Here is a 20,420-nt window from a genome sequence, read left to right as displayed (position 1 = left end):
CAGGCGGAGGGATCCCCTCGGTCCGTCTATCCCAGCTTCGCAGAACGAGGGCAGCGGCTGGCCATACTTACCCTGAGATGACTCCCTCTGGTTGAACAGGCTCCAGGGTGTCATAAAAAACAATTACCTTAGTTACCCAATCAATATTTTTGAGGTAGAAGTCTAAGCCCTTGTTTTTCACGTGGTTAAGCAAAATACATTTACAAAATGTATGGCTTAATAAGCCATCCCATGCTAACCTAGGGTTACCCAGCAAACTTCCTGGGATAGTCTGAGGACCTTTAGCATGCACAAGAGCTCCCCAAAGTGGAGCCAAACTGAGCTATGAATACAACACGCCTCCACAGAGCACCACAGGGACATGCTGCCTCGAGTCTAGCAGAGTTGTAACCATGCTTTGCAGCACAGCACCTAAACTAATAATCTTTGGTTTTGCAAAGTTTATTAGCTCTGGTGCAGACTGGTGAAATATGGTGACAGTGTCAGCAAAATAACTCTGTTTGCCCTGCCGTAGGCATCCTTGACTTTGCAGTCCTGGGGTTAAACTGAGAGATCCGTTTCAATGTCTTAGTCTCATTTTTTATTTCTGTATTTATTTTTTGACATAAACAGTTTATATAACATATAAACAGTATGTTAGGAGAAAAGGAGCATTGCATTTGGGTTTGTGTGTTTAATTACCTATCCACTTTATCTTTACAACGTCTACATTATAAGAACTTCTATGGAAGGTGGCCTGAACCGAGTGCAGGTTGCCTTATAAAAGGAGTTTGACTTCTCTGCTTTAACATTTCTAAAACACAGATTACTGCTACAAAAGAGTAATAATTTTAAATAGTATTTAAAACAGTTAAATTAAAATCTTAAAGCACAATCTGAAGATTCGGAAGCAAACTTCCATCTTCTTGTACAACATAAGCATGCCCATAGGATAAAACCATGTATATGGACAGACACATGTCTGCAGCAGTCTGCTCCTAACTCCTGTTTTTGATCTGTGCCCCCTCAGATCTGTCAATGCTGCATGTTCACACCTCTGTTTCTGTCAAAATGTGTCAATTTTTCAAGCTTCCTGCAATTTGACTGAAGCACATGAAATGTCAATCTTGCAAGTGACTCAGTTGGCAGATCTGCAGAGAAGAAGGAAGATGGTGACATCCGCAAGAGCCTGCTGAAGCAGCGGAGAGGCTGAGCTGCCAAAGACCACCGCTTCCCCTGGCACAGCTCTCGCTGACCTGCTGGTCAAGGCTTCACTGTGGTGCAGTACCCAGAACAACAATACCAAGAAACAATGTGGTTAACACTTCTGCAGATCTGCCTCTCTACAGGCCAACTCCTATAGCAGACCATGGACATCAAAGTGTTTTCAATTAATGAATAAAATACTTAATCTGAGATACACGTACTTGTTTCTTGGTTGAAAATCTTTATGTAGCTCATGCTTCATGTTTTTAAATCTGCAATAAACTGTGAAAACACTATGAAACTCTTTTTTTCTGAGAAAAAATATGAAGTCACAAAAAACTTATAGCTAACAATCCAAGTCAACGGACAGACGTAAAGCAAGTGCAATCTATAATATACCGACAGAAGGGAGTGACTATACTTCCTGTGTGTATACTTCATTGATGATCTATAGTACCTTGCATACTCAACTAGTTTCAAAGGACTTTGAGACAATGCCAGGAAGAAAGAAACTACTAAAAGTACTTTACCAACATTGATTTATTTTTCTTTATTTTGGATGACATGCAAAGGTCAAATGGGAAAGCAAATAAAGTCTTGATATACAATTTTATCATCTGACATAAAGAGGAAAAAGATGCCAGCTGATCATTCAAAATGGCACCTATGATTTAGAGCAATGCCTGGATCATCAGCTAATGCAAATAAGCGCAGCCCCACTTATTTCAGTGGAGCTATGCCAGCTATGGTGAAGCACAGGTCAGCCCTTTTGTGTATGACGTAACAATATGCATGGACCAACAGTCAAAGCAATTTTGTGGCAGTTCGCATTTCTTCAAAAGAGAAATAAGGATGTTATGAAACCCTGCTATATCTTTATGGGTTATTGGACTAATTTTTTCCATTAAATGCATGGAAAATGCAAGAGAGAAGTTATGTTAAAATTCTGTTACTTATGCAATGAATGAAAGATTTGCTGAAACTGACTGTTAAGCAAGCACTGACTTCAATTGTTGTTTTTCAATAAAAATGGAAGCACTGAATATCTAGCCAACTTTATATTTTTACATTTATAAATAAAATAGCCATTGGAAACCTCATTTTTGTGCCTTAATGAAACCCATCTTGCCTCTGTCTTGGCCATGAATGACTTAATTAAACAAAGTTTGTGTGACTTCTTGGCTTTGTCATAAATTCTTTAATTTTGTTGAGGATTTTTTTTCTCATACACATATACATAGTTTCTTATAGGTATTATTATGCAGTATTTATCATAAATACTGATAATAAAATAAATACTGATAATAAAATAAATACTGATAATAAAATATCATAAATCATAAATTTATCAGTATTTATCATAAATACTGACGATGATGACAATGGGTTTCACCACAGTGAGAAAAATTGTTCACTGTGCAGCTAGTCCAGGTGCAGACATGAAGCAAGATTTTTTTTTTTTTTTTTTTTTTTAGGAAAGCTGCCTATGGTATTTTGAAGTCCTGTCATCATTGCTCAGCTTCTCTGATCCGCATTACTGTTCTCTGCCTGCAGTCGCTGCTACTTGACAGGGTCCAAACAGTACGGTCAATACGGCAGCTGCAGAGAGGCTCATTACCTGTCCTGGCATGCAGCCATGTAAAAATTACCAAGCTAGATTTGAGAGTGGAGCTCTGACCGTGGGAACTTCATCTGCCCCAGTGCTGGTGATTTAGTGTAGCCTTGCAGGAGCAACAGGTAAAGGAATTAACTTCAACTGAGACAAAAATTTGTGCCTCTAGATTGCAGTTCAATATGATTAGATTGCTGTACTTGTTGTGAAGAGATTACTCCTATACACGTTGCCTTAAAAATGCACAGACAGTGCTGCCTTAACTACTACTTTACAATGAATGAAAGACAAGCAAGGCTAGATATATCACATCTATTTTAACTACAGTGCATTTTCTACCATTCTTATCAGTGACAATACTGTATATTTATGATTTTCTTTGAAACAGAATTAATCTCAATGGAATCACCTTTGTCTGAGTAAATGTTTTAGCATCATTATTCTGTGCAACCAGCCTAGATTTGCCATGTTATTTTAGCTTGAAATAAAACTCTGCTAAACAGAAATCCTAACTGACTGTTCAGAGCTACTGCCACTGCTGCAGCGTCACCACATCTATTCTTTATTCCACAGATAAAGAATAGATTGAATGGTCAGATTGAATGAAGTTCTGTTGAATGAAGTTCTGTTGAATGGTCAGATTGAATGAAGTTCTGAAGTGCTACTTCCTCCTCAGAGTAGTCATGCAAAAACTAGTTTCTGGACCTGGAAGATGCTGGTAAAAGGCCTTGACTTCTGTAAGGCCTTTGACACGGTCCCCCACAACATCCTCCTCTCTAAATTGGAGAGATACGGATTTGATGGGTGGACCGTTTGGTGGATGAGGAATTGGTTGGATGGTCGCATCCAGAGGGTAGTGGTCAATGGCTCAATGTCCAGATGGAGATCGGTGACAAGTGGTGTCCCTCAAGGGTCCATATTGGGACCAGTACTGTTTAATATCTTCATCAATGACATAGGCAGTGGGATCAAGCGCACCCTCAGCAAGTTTGCAGGCAACACCAAGCTGAGTGGTGTGGTTGACACACCTGAGGGACAGGATGCCATCCAGAGAGACCTGGACAAGCTTGAGAAGTGGACCCATATGAACCTCATTAGGTTCAACAAGGCCAAGTGCAAGGTCCTGCACCTGGGTTGGGGCAATCCCCAGTATCAATACAGGCTGGGGATGAAGGGATTGAGAGCAGCCCTGCCAAGAAGGACTTGGGGGTACTGGTGGATGAAAAGCTGGACATGAGCTGACAACATGTGCCCCCAGCCCAGAAAGCCAACCGTATCCTGGGCTGCATCAAAAGAAGCGTGGCCAGCAGGTTGAGGGAGGTGATTCTGCCCCTCTACTCTGCTCTGGTGAGACCCCACCTGCAGTACTGTGTCCAGCTCTGGAGTCCCCACTACAGGAAAGACATGGAGCTATTGGAGCGGGTCCAGAGGAGGGCCACAAAAATGATCAGAGGGATGGAACACCTCTCCTATGAAGAAAGGCTGAGAGAGTTGGGGTTGTTCAGCCTGGAGAAGAGAAGGCTCCAGGGAGACCTTATTGTGGCCTTTCAATACTTAAAGGGGGCTTATAAGAAAGATGGGGACAAACATTTTAGCAGAGCCTGTTGCAACAGGACAAGGGGTAATGGTTTTAAACTAAGGGAGGGCAGATTTAGACTAGATATAAGGAATAAATTTTTTATGATGAGGGTGGAAAAACACTGGAACAGGTTGCCCAGAGATGTGGTAGATGCCCCATCTCTGGAAACACTCAAGGTCAGGTTGGACAGGGCTCTGAGCAACCTGATCTAGTTGAAGGTGTCCCTGCTTATTGCAGGGGGTTAGACTACATGACCTTTAAAGGTCCCTTCCAACCCAAACCATTCTATGATTCTATTATTCTATGACACAGTCTTTTAGCATGCTGTGTGGTGGTACACCTGTCAGCGCTCATGTCCACAGAAGGCTTGCAGCCTGTCCAGTGCTTTCCAATTCCAGCCTCATCTGCCTATGGGAATCTAACACACCAACACACATCTTAAATTGCTTCTACTTCTTCCCTCTCCATCAAGCACCCATTTAACTCTAAAGTAAAAATACAGTACCACCTACTGGTGGAGATAGTTTGCGCTGATGGTTTTCCAGTCACCAAACCTCATTGAGGCCAACTGTGCTTCATGACACTGAATTCCTTGTAACACCGGTCTACACAAAAGAATATTAAATAAGCCAGAAGCCCTGGAGCTTTCTTAGCTACAGCACTTCTGACATGACATTCATTGCTGAAATAGCATCAGCATTAGGAAAGACAGAACAGTATTTGCAGAAAATAAGCCTGCCAAAACTGTGGTCCCAATCCAAACACCCATCTGTGTTCACAGCTACAACACAGTAAGCTGAAAGGCAATGTTGTGCCATTAAAACCTACTTATTTATAAATAAATACATATGTATAATGTATCTAGTGTTTTGGTTATGAGTGTCTGAAACTATAGGTAGCTTTAATAGGATTGAGAAGAATTACAGATGATGACAAAGCAAGATACAAAAATAGATTAAAGTTGGCCTACTAAAACAATAATCCATTAGTGCGGTCATTCTCCCAACAGTCAAGGTTACTTCACTGGAATACGGAACGACAGGAAAAATACCTGTGGAAAAAATATTGACGTTAAGCTAATGTAATTGTCAGTGAAGTCAATGACAACTATGTAATTGGCTTTTAAAAGAGGGCAGAATTGAGACCACTGTGTTGAGCTCACCCAGAACTCCTGCAAACCTCTTTGCAGGTAAGTGAGGTCCCGGCCACTGTCAGACAAGGTACTGGTCTGGCCAGTAGAACTCATCTTCATCTGTTTGAGAACTTCTTTGAAAAGCTCCATGGTAAAGCAGATAAGAAAAAATATGTTAGAGTTGCTTTACAGGACTGCTTATTTTAAAAGAAAAGTGACTGTTCTCCACCAGAGTAAAAATGTGTATCTCCTTTGTAGTTCATATTGACTTGAGAGACACAACATAGACTTTTCCTGGGTTGGTTGATCATCTAAAACTTTTGGACAAAGGTATGCACCAAATGCAGGGGTTCACAATTAGTTTGATGTTTGTGCGACACACAAGGCATATGTCCCAGACACTCAGTGCCACCACATATTCACAAAATCACTGCTCAGCATTGAACATTAAGACCTTTCAGACTGCAAACCAGGCAAAAACCCATGAGAATGACAGAGGTAAAACTGATCCTGATTCAATACTAGCTGGATGCCATGACCTTCCGAGATTCCTTTCATATCTATGATTTTAGGATAAGAGTTGTATTTCAGTCCTTTGAAGACAACAGTGAAACAGATGCCAGAACTTAGAAGATTATTCACTTCTTCATCCATTTGTTATGTTGGATACCTTGCTGTAGATTTGTATATCTGGCTTCCACTGGGCATAATATTATGCATGTTGCCCATTACTGTTTTATTTAAAACATTTTTTATTCTTTAAATTTCAAATGTGTATTCTCTTTCCCAGAAAGTGGACTGACTCTCTTCAGGGTTGAAAAGTCATAGCAGCAGATGTGTCTAATTTGTTTCTCTGGTCAGGAGGCTGACCTGTGATACTGAGCATCATTTTGGGTTTGTGATTAAATCTACAGCATGTCAATCCACTTATGAATGACCACTCAGTCACCTGGGCTGCAAGATTTAAGTTGGTTCATATGAATGCTAATGGCATTGCTTTCTTCTGCTCTTGGTTGCAGAAACAAATGTATTTTAATCCTGGGGTCCCAGGAGCTGGACTGCTTTCCTGGATTCTGCCTGTCGTGAAACAAAGTTAAAAAGTAATTCAGGAACTTTAGCTATGTCTCAGTTGTGACAAATACACCATTTCAAATTTGAACATTCACTCCTTTTGTGACCTCAAAGATTTTCTTCACTGGATTTCATGCTCAGCAATGCCTTTTTTTTCCCAAAATGCGCCATGTTAAACATGCCAGATTAAAAAACCAATCACTCAAGCTCCTGAGAACTTAATTTTCCTCATTCTCATGGTATCCAGCAGTGAAACACGAAAGCTGAGGTATGCAAATACCTCAACCTCTTCTCTTTCAAAGTACACTGGGATCCTCTTGGGAGCTTTCTTGATTATGTGGCCTCTACAGATGAACCCTTGCACATTTCTAATGGAGGAGGACTGCAGCTACTTTACAAACCATTTGCAAAGTCATAATCCATACCAAACTTGAAGATTAGTTCAGTGTCTTAAAACTTCATCATCATAACATTTTCCACTAAATATATATTCACAATTTGTGGGCTTTTTTAAGGATCAAAATAGGAATGTAAAAATTATGCTAGATTAGTTAAGAACTTTCAGTAGTTTAAAATGGTATTTCCTATTATTCAGCAATATGATAAACATATTAAAATAAACAGGAAATTTCCATTTATGGTGTTTTAGCTATTCTAGTAAAGACCTGTTACTACAGTAAAAAGCATCTGCAATATTAAGAAAACAGGCCAGCAGACAATACTGAATATATAGTCATTTACAATAAGATTTTTTTAGTTTCCAGACAGAGTATGCTCCAATATTTGTTTCTTCTTGTGCGTGTCGATAGGGCTAGTAAGCTTCTGCTCAGGTGAGGGATAATAGTGACTGCCACTGTCACTTTCATCTCTCTCTAAATCTCAAAATCCATCACTAGGTCAAGGAAATCCTCCTCTAATATCCATGTCCTTCCCTGGGAATAATTCAGAGAACTGCACATGGGACTAGCTGGTTGAGAAATCGATCAATAAGGGATTTATGTATGAAATGTTGATTATATTTAGCTTTTCATGGTGGCTCTGCTTATGCAGTAAGGAAACGTGGCTGATTTAAAGGACTGAAATCGCTATTAGAAGCAGCAGATTACATTGCCAAGGTAAGCATGCACACTGATGAAACTGCTTATTGCAGAACTGCTAAGGACTCTTTGCATGTTAGAAAAGAGAGATTTTACTGTAACACACTGCAGATTTTAATGTTAATGAAGAATTTTTGCTGCTTATGTAGAGAAAAAAAAGTAGATCTTTATAAGACACCAAATTCTGTTCCAGGATATCCTTACTCAAAGCATTTTCTCTCTGAAAATAATGACTAGAGAACTGAATATGATGGGCCAGTAAGAAAGTGAGAAATAGGTAAAATAAAAGAGCAGAAGAGATGGAAGCTGATCTTCCATTCACTACAATACTGTAAAAGGATAATACTGCCTTCATTTTCTTGCAGCCCTAATGATTTTGATGTATAGTAATAAATATAATTACTTTTTAGGCCATAATGTTTGAAAACTCAGTTGTTTATCATAGTAGTCACATTTAAAAATCCAAGATAGTAAAAGCAAACTATTTGTGATGATACAGTAAAAACAATGCGGTAAAAATCTAAAATACCTCTAAAGCAAGCATTTATCTCTATTACCTTTCAAACTTACTACCTAAATACAATAATGTGAAAATGAGCATTGGACTATTAAAATAAAAGCAGTGTAACAATTTGTGACAATGTATCAGTTTAAGAAAAATATGTGTGACTACAGAATAGGAAACATGGTAGTGATACAATTTAGTAAAAAACATCTGAAATATTGTTTGGAAAACCTCTATAATACATTTTAAAAAATGCATTAAGTTGAGTTCTGGACCCACTGAGTTTAACGAGGCATTTTCTACTGTTTCCAATGTCAAGGTTTTGTCATACAAATGCTGTAGCGATATAACCACGGTTCCCAAACCAGGAGCAATTACTTTGTCTGTTCAACTTGCACTGGGCACGTGCTGCATTAGCATTTCTGTGTCTTAGCCTCAAGAATTTCAAAACTCCCCACAATTTGCTTTGAGACTAATGGTATTTGAAGATATTTTTGTGCTACATAACCTGACTGATTGACAAGGGAAACAACCTGGTGCAGTAGTCACCCGAGCCTGACATTCAGATTTAGTATTTTGAGACTACAGAGTAGTAAACACTTCCAATTTCTATGCCCGCTTAATGCTTCCCATGCTGCAGTCAGAGGAAATCTCCAGTCCTGCCCCAAATGGCAGCTTCTCTTCCCCAGCAAGTCCTACGTACGGCTGCCACGGCTCCTTCGGCAGAACACAAAGCACCCCACAGTGCTTCCACTTACAATAGACACCAACAGGGCCAGAGGAGTCTCTTTATTTGCAAAAATGCACAGAAAATCCTCTTTACCTGAAGAACAGGGGAATGTAGAGGATACAGATTTTTCCCCAACCTCCAGGCTACGTACTCTGGATGGGTGAGGATTTTTGTACATGTCCTGTTTTACCACACTTCTCATTGTCTTTAACTTCTAGTAGCTCTGCAAATCAGTATGTCTGGATAGCACAAAGATTTTTTTTTTTTTTCTCTTGAAACTAAAGAAGACTCAAAGAGCAAAGATAAACATGAAAAATGAGTGCCTAGGTAGAAATGCTGGTATTGGGAGTCCTAATGTGAACTGACTGGTTTAGAGACCACTCTGTTGGAGGAATTATTTCCCTTGAGATGAATACATTTGGATTTGTCTGGTGCTGAGTGATTGGAAGTGGTTGGACACACCTCTACTTTGCACCATTATTTGTGAGCTCTTTGGACTCCAGTGTGGCTCTGTGGAGGATATAGGTTAAATCAGGATGGAATTTTGTGTGCCAGCATTAGCAGAGCTTTCAGAGCACCTGTAAGCAGACATAAAGCTGCTTAATTCAACCTGGCGTACTTTCAATCTCCACACTTTCAAACGCAATTTATCCTTGGAGTAAGTCAGTGGAAACCCTGTTAGATCTTTTAGGCTCCTGGTGAATCTAACCTAATGTTTACTATGTCTTAGAAACTTAGAATCTTTTTATGTGACATCTTAGACCTGATCCTTGCTCTTAAGCATTTAAAGACTGACCAGCGATGTTGGACTACATTTAGGACTATTCATGGAAGAACACATCTTAATCTTCAATCTTTATCTTTCTGTTTTGTAGAATGTTGTATGTTGCTGTATTATTTTTTGCACCATGTGTTATTCATGTCTGATGACTGCTAGAAACATGGGTTTCCTCTCCTATTTCCTGTATAGGAATATTTTTAGTTTCATTGACTAATAAGGAAAGTCAGGTAAGTCTGGCAGTAATGTGGCAGCTGTATCATCCTCCTTCTCTTTTGCAGTGTGCTCAACTACAGAATGGAAGTACTTTCTTTAAGACTGATTCATTCTATGGTATTTGACTTCACTTATCAGTGGTACAGCCACTCATTTGTCAGTCTGTGGCTAACAGACATCTCTATACTCTGATTTCACATGCGCAGGGATGTTGTTACTGCAGGGGATAGCATCTGTTTTATAATCCTATCTAAATGGCGCTGCCAAGAGCAGATCACACTTGTAGATACAATTCATGCCCAGAGAGTTGGCAGTCTCATTGATGACGAGACATAACTCACAAAATTGTAAGAACAGTGGTGAAAAGGGAGAGCAGAAGTTATGTACACTACAACATTTTCGATTTTTTTAATATTGAGATGAACAAACCAGACGTGAACAGCCACCAACATTTCCATTTAGGTATTTATGCCTGACTTGCTATATGAGTAAGGAGACTATACTACATGAGTCTTTAAGTTCCTAGTTACAGAATCTACTCTTTGCTCCCAACAGAGGATAACTCTCAGATGTCAGACATACTGAAATTTCTTTGGACATCTAACCAACGGATGCTTCCTAGTCTGGTTTTCAGGATGTCACCTGTGCACGAATCTGTTTATCCATCCTGATACAATAAATTATGAGCCTTTGGTTCAAAACCAAATGAAAGGGCAGTAGATGTTTCAAACACAATTGTCTAAATATTTTCAAAGTATGTGATTAGGCTCAGGAGAAAGACCTAAATTAATGCTTCCTCTAAGAGAAAGATGTGTTGAACATTCTCTTTAGCAGCAGTTGCCTGGTCATTCAGCACACTGAAGCACCCACAGTGCCCTTTCTTGTCTGGTGGGAATATCATGGGAGAGAGGAAATTGGAAATACTATTGTTGGTTTTGGGGGAAGCAAGGGTATAAAGGATTTATCTTCAGGAAAAAAAAATTGCTTGTTACTTCTGCTAGTTGTGAAATGACTTGATTCTTTTTTAAATCAGTCTTCCTCAATTACCCAAGGTAAGACAAACTTGACCATGAAGGTAGGAGTGATTGAGACCCACCACTCCCATACAATTGTTCCCAGCGTGGTAGTGCAAGACACCAGTGAGGACCCTGGACCAATCGACAAAGGGGAAAACAGGTATGTCAGATTTACCATTTTGTGTCTGTTTGGTTATTTTTTGTTGATAATTTGGATGGGATTAACTAAGCAGAGATACTTGCTGTCATCTAATTTTTTTTGCCCTCTATTAATAAATTAAGTTTTAAAGATTGTGATACATTGCTTGTTGTAAATATTTAGGACATTAAAATCTGTGCTCTTTCAATTTCCTTAGATAACTTAGATAACTTTCAGCAGATATCATACAACTGTGTTGTTTTGCTGTTCCCTAGGCAATGGTATCTACCCGGTGCATTTGCACGCTACAATATTAACAACAATAGTAATAAAGACGAGTAAGTATCTTTGCCATTTCATAAAATGAGAGTACTGCAGTATTGGTTGCTTAAGCAGCAATGAAAAAGAATGATCTATATCTAATAATTTCTTTATAAACAGTTATGTCATTCAAGTAATTCTCTTTTGAGATCAAAAGAGACTGCACGTACATTTGAACTTCATGCACATCAATTATGATGATCATTCTCAATATCAAAGTTATTTGCATTATGTCTATTAATTTAAAATAAAAGTATTTCTATGTGAATACAATAAGCAAAACAGTTTTTGAAGGCCAAACACCTAAGTATAATGTTATCCTTACTGAATTCAGATGATTCTAATAAATAAATGCAGAAGCAATGGCTATGTGCATCCCATGAGACTATCATATTTTTATTTTCCTTAGAGAGAAGAAAAAGAAAAAAGAAAAGAAGAGGTAAGACAAAGAGTAATAATACTACTATTTCTAAGACATTTAATTTCTTTCCAAATATGTTTTAACTTAGTCTGCAACAACTGAAAATGTAAATCTATTTCTTAGCAAGTCGGGGAAAAAAAAGGATGGAGAAACACAAAAGAACAAGGAAAAAAAGGAGAAAAACAAAAACAAAGATAAGTCCAAGAAGAAAGAAAATAAAGAGGAGTAAGTATTTTTCATTTAGGTCCTGCTATGTTAGTCTAATAAAATTGCTTTTGATGTAAAACCAAATCCATTCATGGACATCCTGTAAACAAGATGCTTATGCCCTACTGAATGAGCATACAGACTGCTGTTTTTCTCCCTAGAGTAGAGTTGTTCTGATTTAACTTCATATGTGGACAACAAAAATATGCATGCATGGAATTGATCTGAAAAAATTAATGAAGAAAAATCTCCTTTGGATTCTGATTATTCAGTATTTTTTGGATAACACCCTGCAGCAAAAGATGTGCCAGTGTAAAGCAATCTCTTCCACGCATAAGGGCACCTACAAGCAAGTAAACTCTTCTATGATCTAAAAGTTCTTGCTTTACCTTTTGTTTGGTAAATTCATAATTTTCTGGCCAAGGAAGAGAAACTTAAAATAGTACAGTAGGAACTTGTGTTGTATGATTTCACATTCTTTGTTTTCTTTATGTAAACTATGCCAATGTTTCATCTTTCTCAGAGCTAGACTTTTCCCAGTGAGAGAGGCATGATTTATCTCACTTATTTAAACATTTGTAGTCACACAATCGTTTTCTTTTTTGAAAGATGATCAAATCAATTATGAGACAAGACAGCTAATTGGGTAGGAAACAAATTAATTTAAAAAGGTTGAAAATACATGTGCCACTATAAGCTGAAGTGGGACTGCCAAGCTGATTTTTCTCAGCAAAATTTAGATTCTAAAGTTTGTGTCCCAAGTCACACCTAACAAGCAGCTTCATGTTCGCCGTGCATTCAAGCAAGAAAGCTTAACTTTAATAAAGACCACTTATTTTACAATAACAATTTCTGGAATGCTTCATTCCTCAACTATTGTTATGTGTATTTTAAGTCTCTCATTAAATCTCCTTTTTTTTCCTGCCTATCACTTAGGAAGAAGAAAGATATTTTCATTATTGATCCAGCAGGAAATATATATTACAACTGGTTATTTTGCATCACAATGCCTGTCATGTACAACTGGACCATGATTATTGCTAGGTGATGTCCTCCTTTAATGACTATATAAAACTTCTGGCAAATCGTAATATGCCTAAATAGATAAAAAAAATATTTTATTCATCACTGATTTCATGCAAGTATTTAATTTTCATTTCATGGTAACTTACTTTTGTCTTTTCCTATTCAGAGCCTGTTTTGATGAGCTTCAGCACAACTACCTAGTGGCATGGTTTATCATTGATTATGTTTCTGATGCCATCTATGTTGCTGACATGTTTGTACGGACAAGAACAGGTAACTATACTCAATGATTAATTATTCCTCTTCATATATTTGTGTCAGGTGGTTTAAAATATTCAGAATACTACTACTCTTATCATCTGGGTGCCCTTGATGAGGTGCAATAGTGAAAAAGACATTGAGATAGATCTCTAAAGGCTGTCGTCTGTGACCTGTAAAAATAGGAGAAATTCTGATGTATTACTCAAGGAATACATATATAAGCCAGGCATGAGGCAAGCTAGATACAAGCTGTTCTGCCTGCAGCTGACTCAACAAGACAAAACAAACATGCAATGTGGCCAAGTGAGGATCAGGGGTTCTGAAAAATTAGCACCTAAATCTGGATTTTGTATTTAAGGAGATTCAAGTATTTGCTTGATTTTCAAGACCATTGAGCAAGCAAGACATCCAATTAACTTCAGCTGCAACTATTTATTTTAAAATCTTATCCTACATCCAGAGCTGTTGAGTGGATACACTCAATATGGAACTCAAATTCCCATGTTCAAATTCTTTCCCTCATTAACCACCCTTCCTATAGCGTGTGGAGCTTTTGGGGGGTTTTGCGTTTTTTCAGATGTTCACCATAGTGGAAAAGTGGAGGGAAAGAATCAGAGCTAGAAATGTTTAATTTTGAAACCTGTATAGTTTAGCTCAAGCTGAACCATATAGCACTAAGTTGAATATTTGGAAATAAGAAATGGCTTATTAAAAAGTATGAGAAGTTATGTACCATCTGGAACTGGCACCCAAAATATTTTTCAAAGTGGATTTGGATTGACATTAAACACAACACAGTTGAAGTTGTAACATTTTTAATTATTTCCAATTTGATTTTAGGTTACCTGGAGCAAGGTCTTCTGGTGAAAGAAGAACAAAAGCTTCGAGAGAAATATAAGACATCTTTTCAATTCAAATTAGATTTTCTGTCAATCATACCAACTGATCTCTTATACTTCAAGTTAGGACTGAATTACCCAGAATTAAGAATAAACAGACTCCTCAGAGTAGCTCGGATGTTTGAATTCTTCCAGCGAACAGAAACAAGGACAAACTACCCAAATATCTTCAGGATCTCTAACCTTGTCATGTACATTGTGATTATTATTCACTGGAACGCCTGTGTGTACTACTCGATCTCGAAAGCCATTGGATTTGGGGCTGACACATGGGTCTACCCTAACACCTCCGATCCTGAATTTGCCCGTCTGACTAGAAAGTATGTCTACAGTCTCTACTGGTCAACACTGACCCTGACTACTATTGGTGAAACACCCCCTCCTGTAAGAGATTCTGAGTATTTCTTCGTGGTTGTTGACTTCTTGGTTGGAGTATTGATTTTTGCTACCATTGTTGGTAACGTGGGTTCTATGATCTCCAACATGAATGCTGCCAGGGCAGAGTTTCAAGCAAGGATTGATGCTATCAAGCAGTATATGCACTTTCGGAATGTGAGTAAAGACATGGAAAAAAGAGTTATAAAGTGGTTTGACTACCTGTGGACAAACAAAAAGGCTGTGGATGAAAGGGAAGTCTTGAAGTATCTGCCAGATAAACTAAGAGCAGAGATTGCAATCAACGTTCACCTGGAAACACTAAAAAAAGTTCGGATTTTCGCAGACTGTGAAGCTGGTCTGTTGGTTGAACTGGTTTTGAAACTCCAGCCACAAGTATACAGTCCTGGAGATTATATTTGCAGAAAAGGAGATATTGGGCGAGAGATGTACATTATCAAAGAAGGCAAGCTGGCAGTAGTCGCTGATGATGGAATTACCCAATTTGTGGTCCTAAGTGATGGCAGCTATTTTGGAGAAATCAGCATTCTTAATATCAAAGGTAGCAAAGCTGGAAACCGAAGAACAGCCAATATTAGAAGTATTGGATACTCAGACTTGTTTTGTCTGTCTAAAGATGATCTCATGGAGGCTTTAACAGAGTATCCAGATGCAAAGGCTATGCTGGAAGAAAAAGGAAAGCAAATCCTAATGAAAGATGGGTTGCTGGACATTGAAGTTGCAAATTTAGGAAGTGATCCTAAAGATCTGGAAGAGAAGGTCACCTACATGGAAGGAGCTATGGACAGATTACAAACAAAGTTTGCCAGGTTGTTGGCTGAGTATGAAGCTGCACAACAGAAACTGAAAAAAAGACTTACACAAATCGAGAAAATATTGAAGCCAGTTATAGAGCAAGAATTTGCAGACTTAGAAGAAGGAGATCCATCCACAGATAAACCTGGAGTGTCAAAAGCGGAATAAAACACTGGAGGTTGCCAATAAGACTTAGGGTCAAATCCTGCATGGGGCTGAATACATTAATTTCTAATCTTTGTAGGACCTGACTATTAATTATGAAAAATTATTTGTTGAGGTAATATCACTAATTTTCTACAAGCAGCATATATTTGGCAGGTTTTGGAAAGAAAAAGAAGAATCGAGAATGAAGATGGAAGATAACATCTTGCTCTCGCACAAACAGGTGGTATTATCTGTTAATGCGTTATGTACTCTTTATGTAATACCGCTCTACAGCAAATGCATTCAATCTATATACAGTCATATACTGGCAAATATTGAAAGTTTTGCTGACTATTTTAAAATAATTTCTTTGTATCTACTTATGGAAAGAAGGAAAGGTTTGGCAACAATTATATTAGTTGAAGTCAATATAGGCATGAACCATGATATTAAATTTGTGTATAAACAAACACATTTTAATATCTATTGATTAGCGTAAGATTAATTAAGTATGGGATATTATATAAAGAACTAGGTATATCTACAATGCAGCTGTGAGTATTGAAGGCTGTAAGATTTGGGAAATATTATTACTTCATTGGGTCCACCTTGGCTGATTTGTTGAAATGTAAGTGGGCAGTTTTAAATGGTCCTTTTTTCAGGATATCACATACAAAGGCTGGAAGAGAGAGGGGAGAAAATACAACTTTTTGCAAGCATCGGTATGACAAATATGGATGGCTCAAAATCTAGCTGTTCTTTCCACAATAATAGCAAATACATAATACTGACGACTGTTCTGCTCCAAGTAATCAGATGGCTGCTGAACATGGACTATCAAGTTTTTAAGGTCTGTGCTTAAAAATTTTTATGTCCCTAATGTAACAGTTGTGGATGCTGCAGAGTGCAAGGGGCAGACACAACAGAAAGAGGCCAAACTCTCCCTACAGCGTCTTCTGTAGCTGCTGTTGGGGAAAGAATACGATGACTAAGTAGGTTATTTTTTCACTGATAGGGTATTTCTTTATTCTGTTCATGACTACTACTAAGATAGTAAAATCTGCTGTTTCATATGTCAGTTATGTTTTCAACTGCTTTAAGAAGCATTATTTCCTTGGAATTTTTCCCTAATTTATGTCTTTTCCCATTGGCAAAAATTGGGTTTATTAGTTGTGGTCTCAGCTGGATATTTTCAGCTGGGTATTTTCCGTATACTTTGATCATATCCACTTAACATTGGAAAAGTTTGATGATAGAGAGTGAAGAAAGGGACTGCAAGGAAAAGAATGGATAATTCTGTATTCAGGGCAATTTGATTATCCCAGGCAATTGGACTGCCACTCTTAAAAAATACACATGTAAATATTACTATCACTTGTTAATATCTCTATACTTTCATTCTCCTTAAGAAGATGGAGATATTATAAATTGGATCTTTTGTAAAGTGCATTCATTTCTGGTTGTTTTATTTTTTGTAATGTTGATAGGTTTCCAGAATGCCAGAGATCTATAAATAACTCCTGATTTCACTGCAAGGATTAAATGTTATGAAGTAATTAATGCACAGGATATATATGGAACAACAAGGATAAGTGTAAATATGAAACGGCTGTTCATTCACTGTTGATCCTGTGCTTTGAATGGCAAATGGCGTAATGTGCTGGCGAGGGAAAGAGTATGCCATCATTTCACTAAAGGCTTTCCGTGCACACAAGAACAAGCGTTATTCTGGCATTTAACTATATTGTGAATGCTGGACTTTGCAGTCAGCATTCTTCCAATTCATGTCTTGAATATAATTTGCAATCTGTATGGCAGCAGCGTCCTATAGGGCTGCGTCATATTTCACTAGGCACTTAGGAAGCACTTTTCTCCTTCGTCGAAGAGTTTAAGACTTTGTATTAGACAAATGTGTGATGTGAGTTTTAATTAATAAAAGCAGAAATCTACTGTTCATATTTTTTCTTGTATTGATCCTTCAGTCTGCAACACAAGTTGTAGTCACTAGCTGTCTTTCCTGAGAATAAAAATTATTTTTGAAACATTTCAAAATAAACCAGAAAACCAGCATTGACCTGCAGTAGTTTACTGTTTTCAGACTCTTTATTTGAAATCTTGTACTATTTAACTTTTATAAACATGTATTTGCTGAAAAAAACCTGAAATGCAGAGTTTCCTCCTGGCATGGCAAGACAGAACATGAGTGCTATCAGAAAATGTCAATCGAATTTAAATTATTTCAACTCGCCTTTATTTATCAGAACTTTTCAGGAGGCACATAGGTTCCCCAATATATATGTCCGTGCAGTAAAACTTGGATATTACTTCAGTAAAGTTTCTAAACACGCTTTTTAAATCTCTCATACTCTGAAGAAGAGAAGCTGTGAGGAAAACGCGCCCAACAGCCGCACGCTGAAGAAATGGCTGCCAGAAAAAGAGCTGAAGCCGCTGCTTCTGCGGGCAGAGCGGCAGGCAAAAAGAAGTGCAAGCATTAAGTAATAAAGAGATGCCAGCCCGGGCGTTAGGAAACATTTTTCTGATTGTGAAGGGCGGCGCAGGCCTCCCCGAGCACCGCCGACCCCCCCACAGAGGACTTCAAGCACCGGCCGGGCGAGGCCGGCGGCCGCGTGGCGCCCCGGTGCACGCTGGGTGCTGAAGTCTCCGCCGCCACTTCCGCTCCGCCCGCGCGGGGAGCGCTGGGAGCTGTAGTCGCGCTGTGGCGGGAGCTCACCGGTGTCCCTGCCGCCGCCACCGCCGCTTCCGGACGGAGGGGCCGCGCCGCGCCGGGCCGGGCGGGAGAGCTCGCCTCGGGGCGGCTTCAGCTGGGGGTGTGAGGAGGGATCGGCCTCCCTCCGTCGTCCTTCGCTCACTGGCGGGGGAGAAATGGAGGCGCCCTGGCGCCAGGGCGGCCGGGGCCGGGGCCGCGCCAGGCCCGGGGACGGGCTCGCCACCCGCGCTGGGGCGGCTGCCCGGCCCCCGGCCCCGAGGGCCCGCGGCGGTGCCTGCGTTGCGGCTGCGGGGATCAGCGACGAGGGAGCCAGCGGTGAGTGTCGCGTCCTCCCCCCTACCCCGGCCCGGCCGGGGGCTGCGGGGTCCCGGGCTGCAGAGCCGGCTGTGGCCCGGAGCCCCGCCGGGCTTTGCGGAGCCCCTACAAATGCCCAGGTCGGGGCTCTCCCCGGCGTCGCGGGGAAGGGAGGTGGGCGGGGGGCGCTCGTGTGGGCGGCGGGCCCCGGCCCCGCTCCGTCGCTGCTCGGCGGTAGCCAGCCGGCGCTTCGCCGTGTGCCGTCTCCCGCCCGCAGGTGCCTTCGGGGGGGAAGCGCGGAGGCCTCGCGCAGCGGCTGGGGTCTCGGGGGCTGTGTCCTCCCCAGGGCGCGCAGTCAGTGCCCTTCGAGCAGAAGAGTGAAGTATGAAGTAAAGGATGAAGCAGCTGTTTTTCAGTACGGTCGGAAATATTCAGGAGAGCGCTGCCCGCTAGGGACACGCGTTAGGGACTCTGGTCAGTGTGCCACATCGCCCCGGTCTGGGAAAGGTGCGGGCTTTCTCGTGCCCGAGGGTTGTTGTGAGTGCAGGTTAACGCTCATGTAATACTTCGCAGGTAGAGAAGTGCCAACTACTGAGCTCTTTTCAGTGGCAGCATAGTTTCTTAAGGAAAGCCCTAAAGCTGAACTTGATGGAGCCCCACTAAATATATTGGGTGCAGTAGTCTTATATGGAAAATTAGGAGGTGCTTAAGACCTGTGATCTGCTAAAGACCTTTACATCTCCGTGGTCTGTTACCTTACAGGCACTTTGGTTTATTATGAACTCCATTGTTATACATTTTTTTTCTCCATGTGAGAATCTTCCTCTATTTCACATGCAATAACTTCAAAAAAAGCTAATATTAAAATACCCTGTCACTTTTAACATTGCCAGCTGTGAAATAGCATGAACCCACTGTTGCAATAAAGACTTGTTGGATGGAGGGAGATCAATACAAGTCATAATTTAAAAAATACCAAAAGCTGCGAGAGGTATGTGTAAGGGTATCAGCAAATTACAACAATTGCTCTTGTCAAGAATTGCCTGATTTTTTTTTTCTTTCTCCCTCACGCTATGAAAGTTGTGTTTGTGTGGGATGTGTGTGTGTGGGATTTTAAGTATCCTTTTTGTAAAGCAGCATTATAGATGCATATATTCTAGTATGTTTGGTTGGATTTGTCAGCAGTAATTGACAGATAATAATTCCTGCTGTGAATTTTACGGATAATGCACAGTAAAGAAGAAAATACAATTTATCTCTTCTTGTGTGGTATTGAAAATGTAGCAACGTACTGCCCTTAAAAACATACTATCAGCAAGCTCTTTAAAGAAAAAGACAGTTGAAACTATATAGAACTGAATGTGATGTTATGATTAACTGTCATGGTGTTAATCATCATTATTCTGTTCTCTTAATAGAATTATCTTCACAGAAGAAATTTGATGAAATTAAGAAGGCTAATCAGGCTGCAGCAAAAAAGCTAGTTGAAGACCAATTTAGTTCCTCGTCTGAAGATGATGATGAAGATGCTGAAGTAAAACAAGGAAAGATTTTGGCCAAAACATTTACCATTTACACCAGTCAAACTGGTAAATTTTTTTCATTTATTGACTTTTATTTCAGTATGTAAGCATAAACAATGCTGTATTATTGGCTGTGTATTAGAATTTTTCCATAATTGGAGGGAAAGCACTTTATTCTGATGTCTTGTATTAAAAATATTTATTCCCAGCAATGCATGCTGGTAGTACTTCTTGCTTTTTTGTGCAGAATCAACGGTATAGTTTTGAAACTATCTTAAGTACTTTTAATAATGTGGTTTTGTAATAATATATGACTGGCCTCTGTTCAGAGAAAAAAAAAAA

The 20,420-nt window shown here is 39.6% G+C and overlaps 2 protein-coding genes across 2 annotated transcripts in view; both read left to right on the top strand.

Annotated features, from left to right (window-relative positions):
• Positions 1 to 10,974: 10,974 nt before the first annotated feature.
• On the top strand, positions 10,975 to 15,554 carry CNGA1 (cyclic nucleotide gated channel subunit alpha 1). The gene is made up of 7 exons (XM_075499206.1): positions 10,975 to 11,102; positions 11,336 to 11,398; positions 11,791 to 11,820; positions 11,926 to 12,027; positions 12,946 to 13,053; positions 13,202 to 13,308; positions 14,137 to 15,554. The coding sequence occupies exons 1-7, from the start codon at positions 10,975 to 10,977 to the stop codon at positions 15,552 to 15,554; spliced, it is 1,956 nt and encodes a 651-aa protein (XP_075355321.1).
• A 2,692-nt stretch (positions 15,555 to 18,246) lies between these two features.
• Positions 18,247 to 20,420, top strand: part of NFXL1 (nuclear transcription factor, X-box binding like 1) — a 48,392-nt gene continuing 46,218 nt past the window's right edge. Inside the window, exons 1-2 of the mRNA XM_075500027.1 lie at positions 18,247 to 18,576; positions 19,974 to 20,144. Coding sequence (XP_075356142.1) covers positions 18,417 to 18,576; positions 19,974 to 20,144 — 331 coding nt within the window. The 5' untranslated portion in view covers positions 18,247 to 18,416. The remainder of the gene's footprint in view (positions 18,577 to 19,973; positions 20,145 to 20,420) is intronic.

Source organism: Mycteria americana, chromosome 4 (assembly GCF_035582795.1).
Source record: "Mycteria americana isolate JAX WOST 10 ecotype Jacksonville Zoo and Gardens chromosome 4, USCA_MyAme_1.0, whole genome shotgun sequence".
Lineage (NCBI taxonomy): Eukaryota > Metazoa > Chordata > Aves > Ciconiiformes > Ciconiidae > Mycteria > Mycteria americana.
The sequence above is the reverse complement of the archived record's forward strand: the minus strand, read 5'-3'. Positions and strand labels throughout refer to the sequence as shown.

Excerpts from the sequence above, each read along its gene's own strand:
- CNGA1 (XM_075499206.1), top strand. The coding sequence starts at position 10,975 with ATGAAGGTAGGAGTGATTGAGACCCACCACTCCCATACAATTGTTCCC. Across the intron at positions 11,821-11,925 it reads AAGAAAAAAGAAAAGAAGAG|CAAGTCGGGGAAAAAAAAGG; the intron begins GTAAGACAAAGA and ends TCTATTTCTTAG. Across the intron at positions 13,054-13,201 it reads TGGACCATGATTATTGCTAG|AGCCTGTTTTGATGAGCTTC; the intron begins GTGATGTCCTCC and ends TTTCCTATTCAG.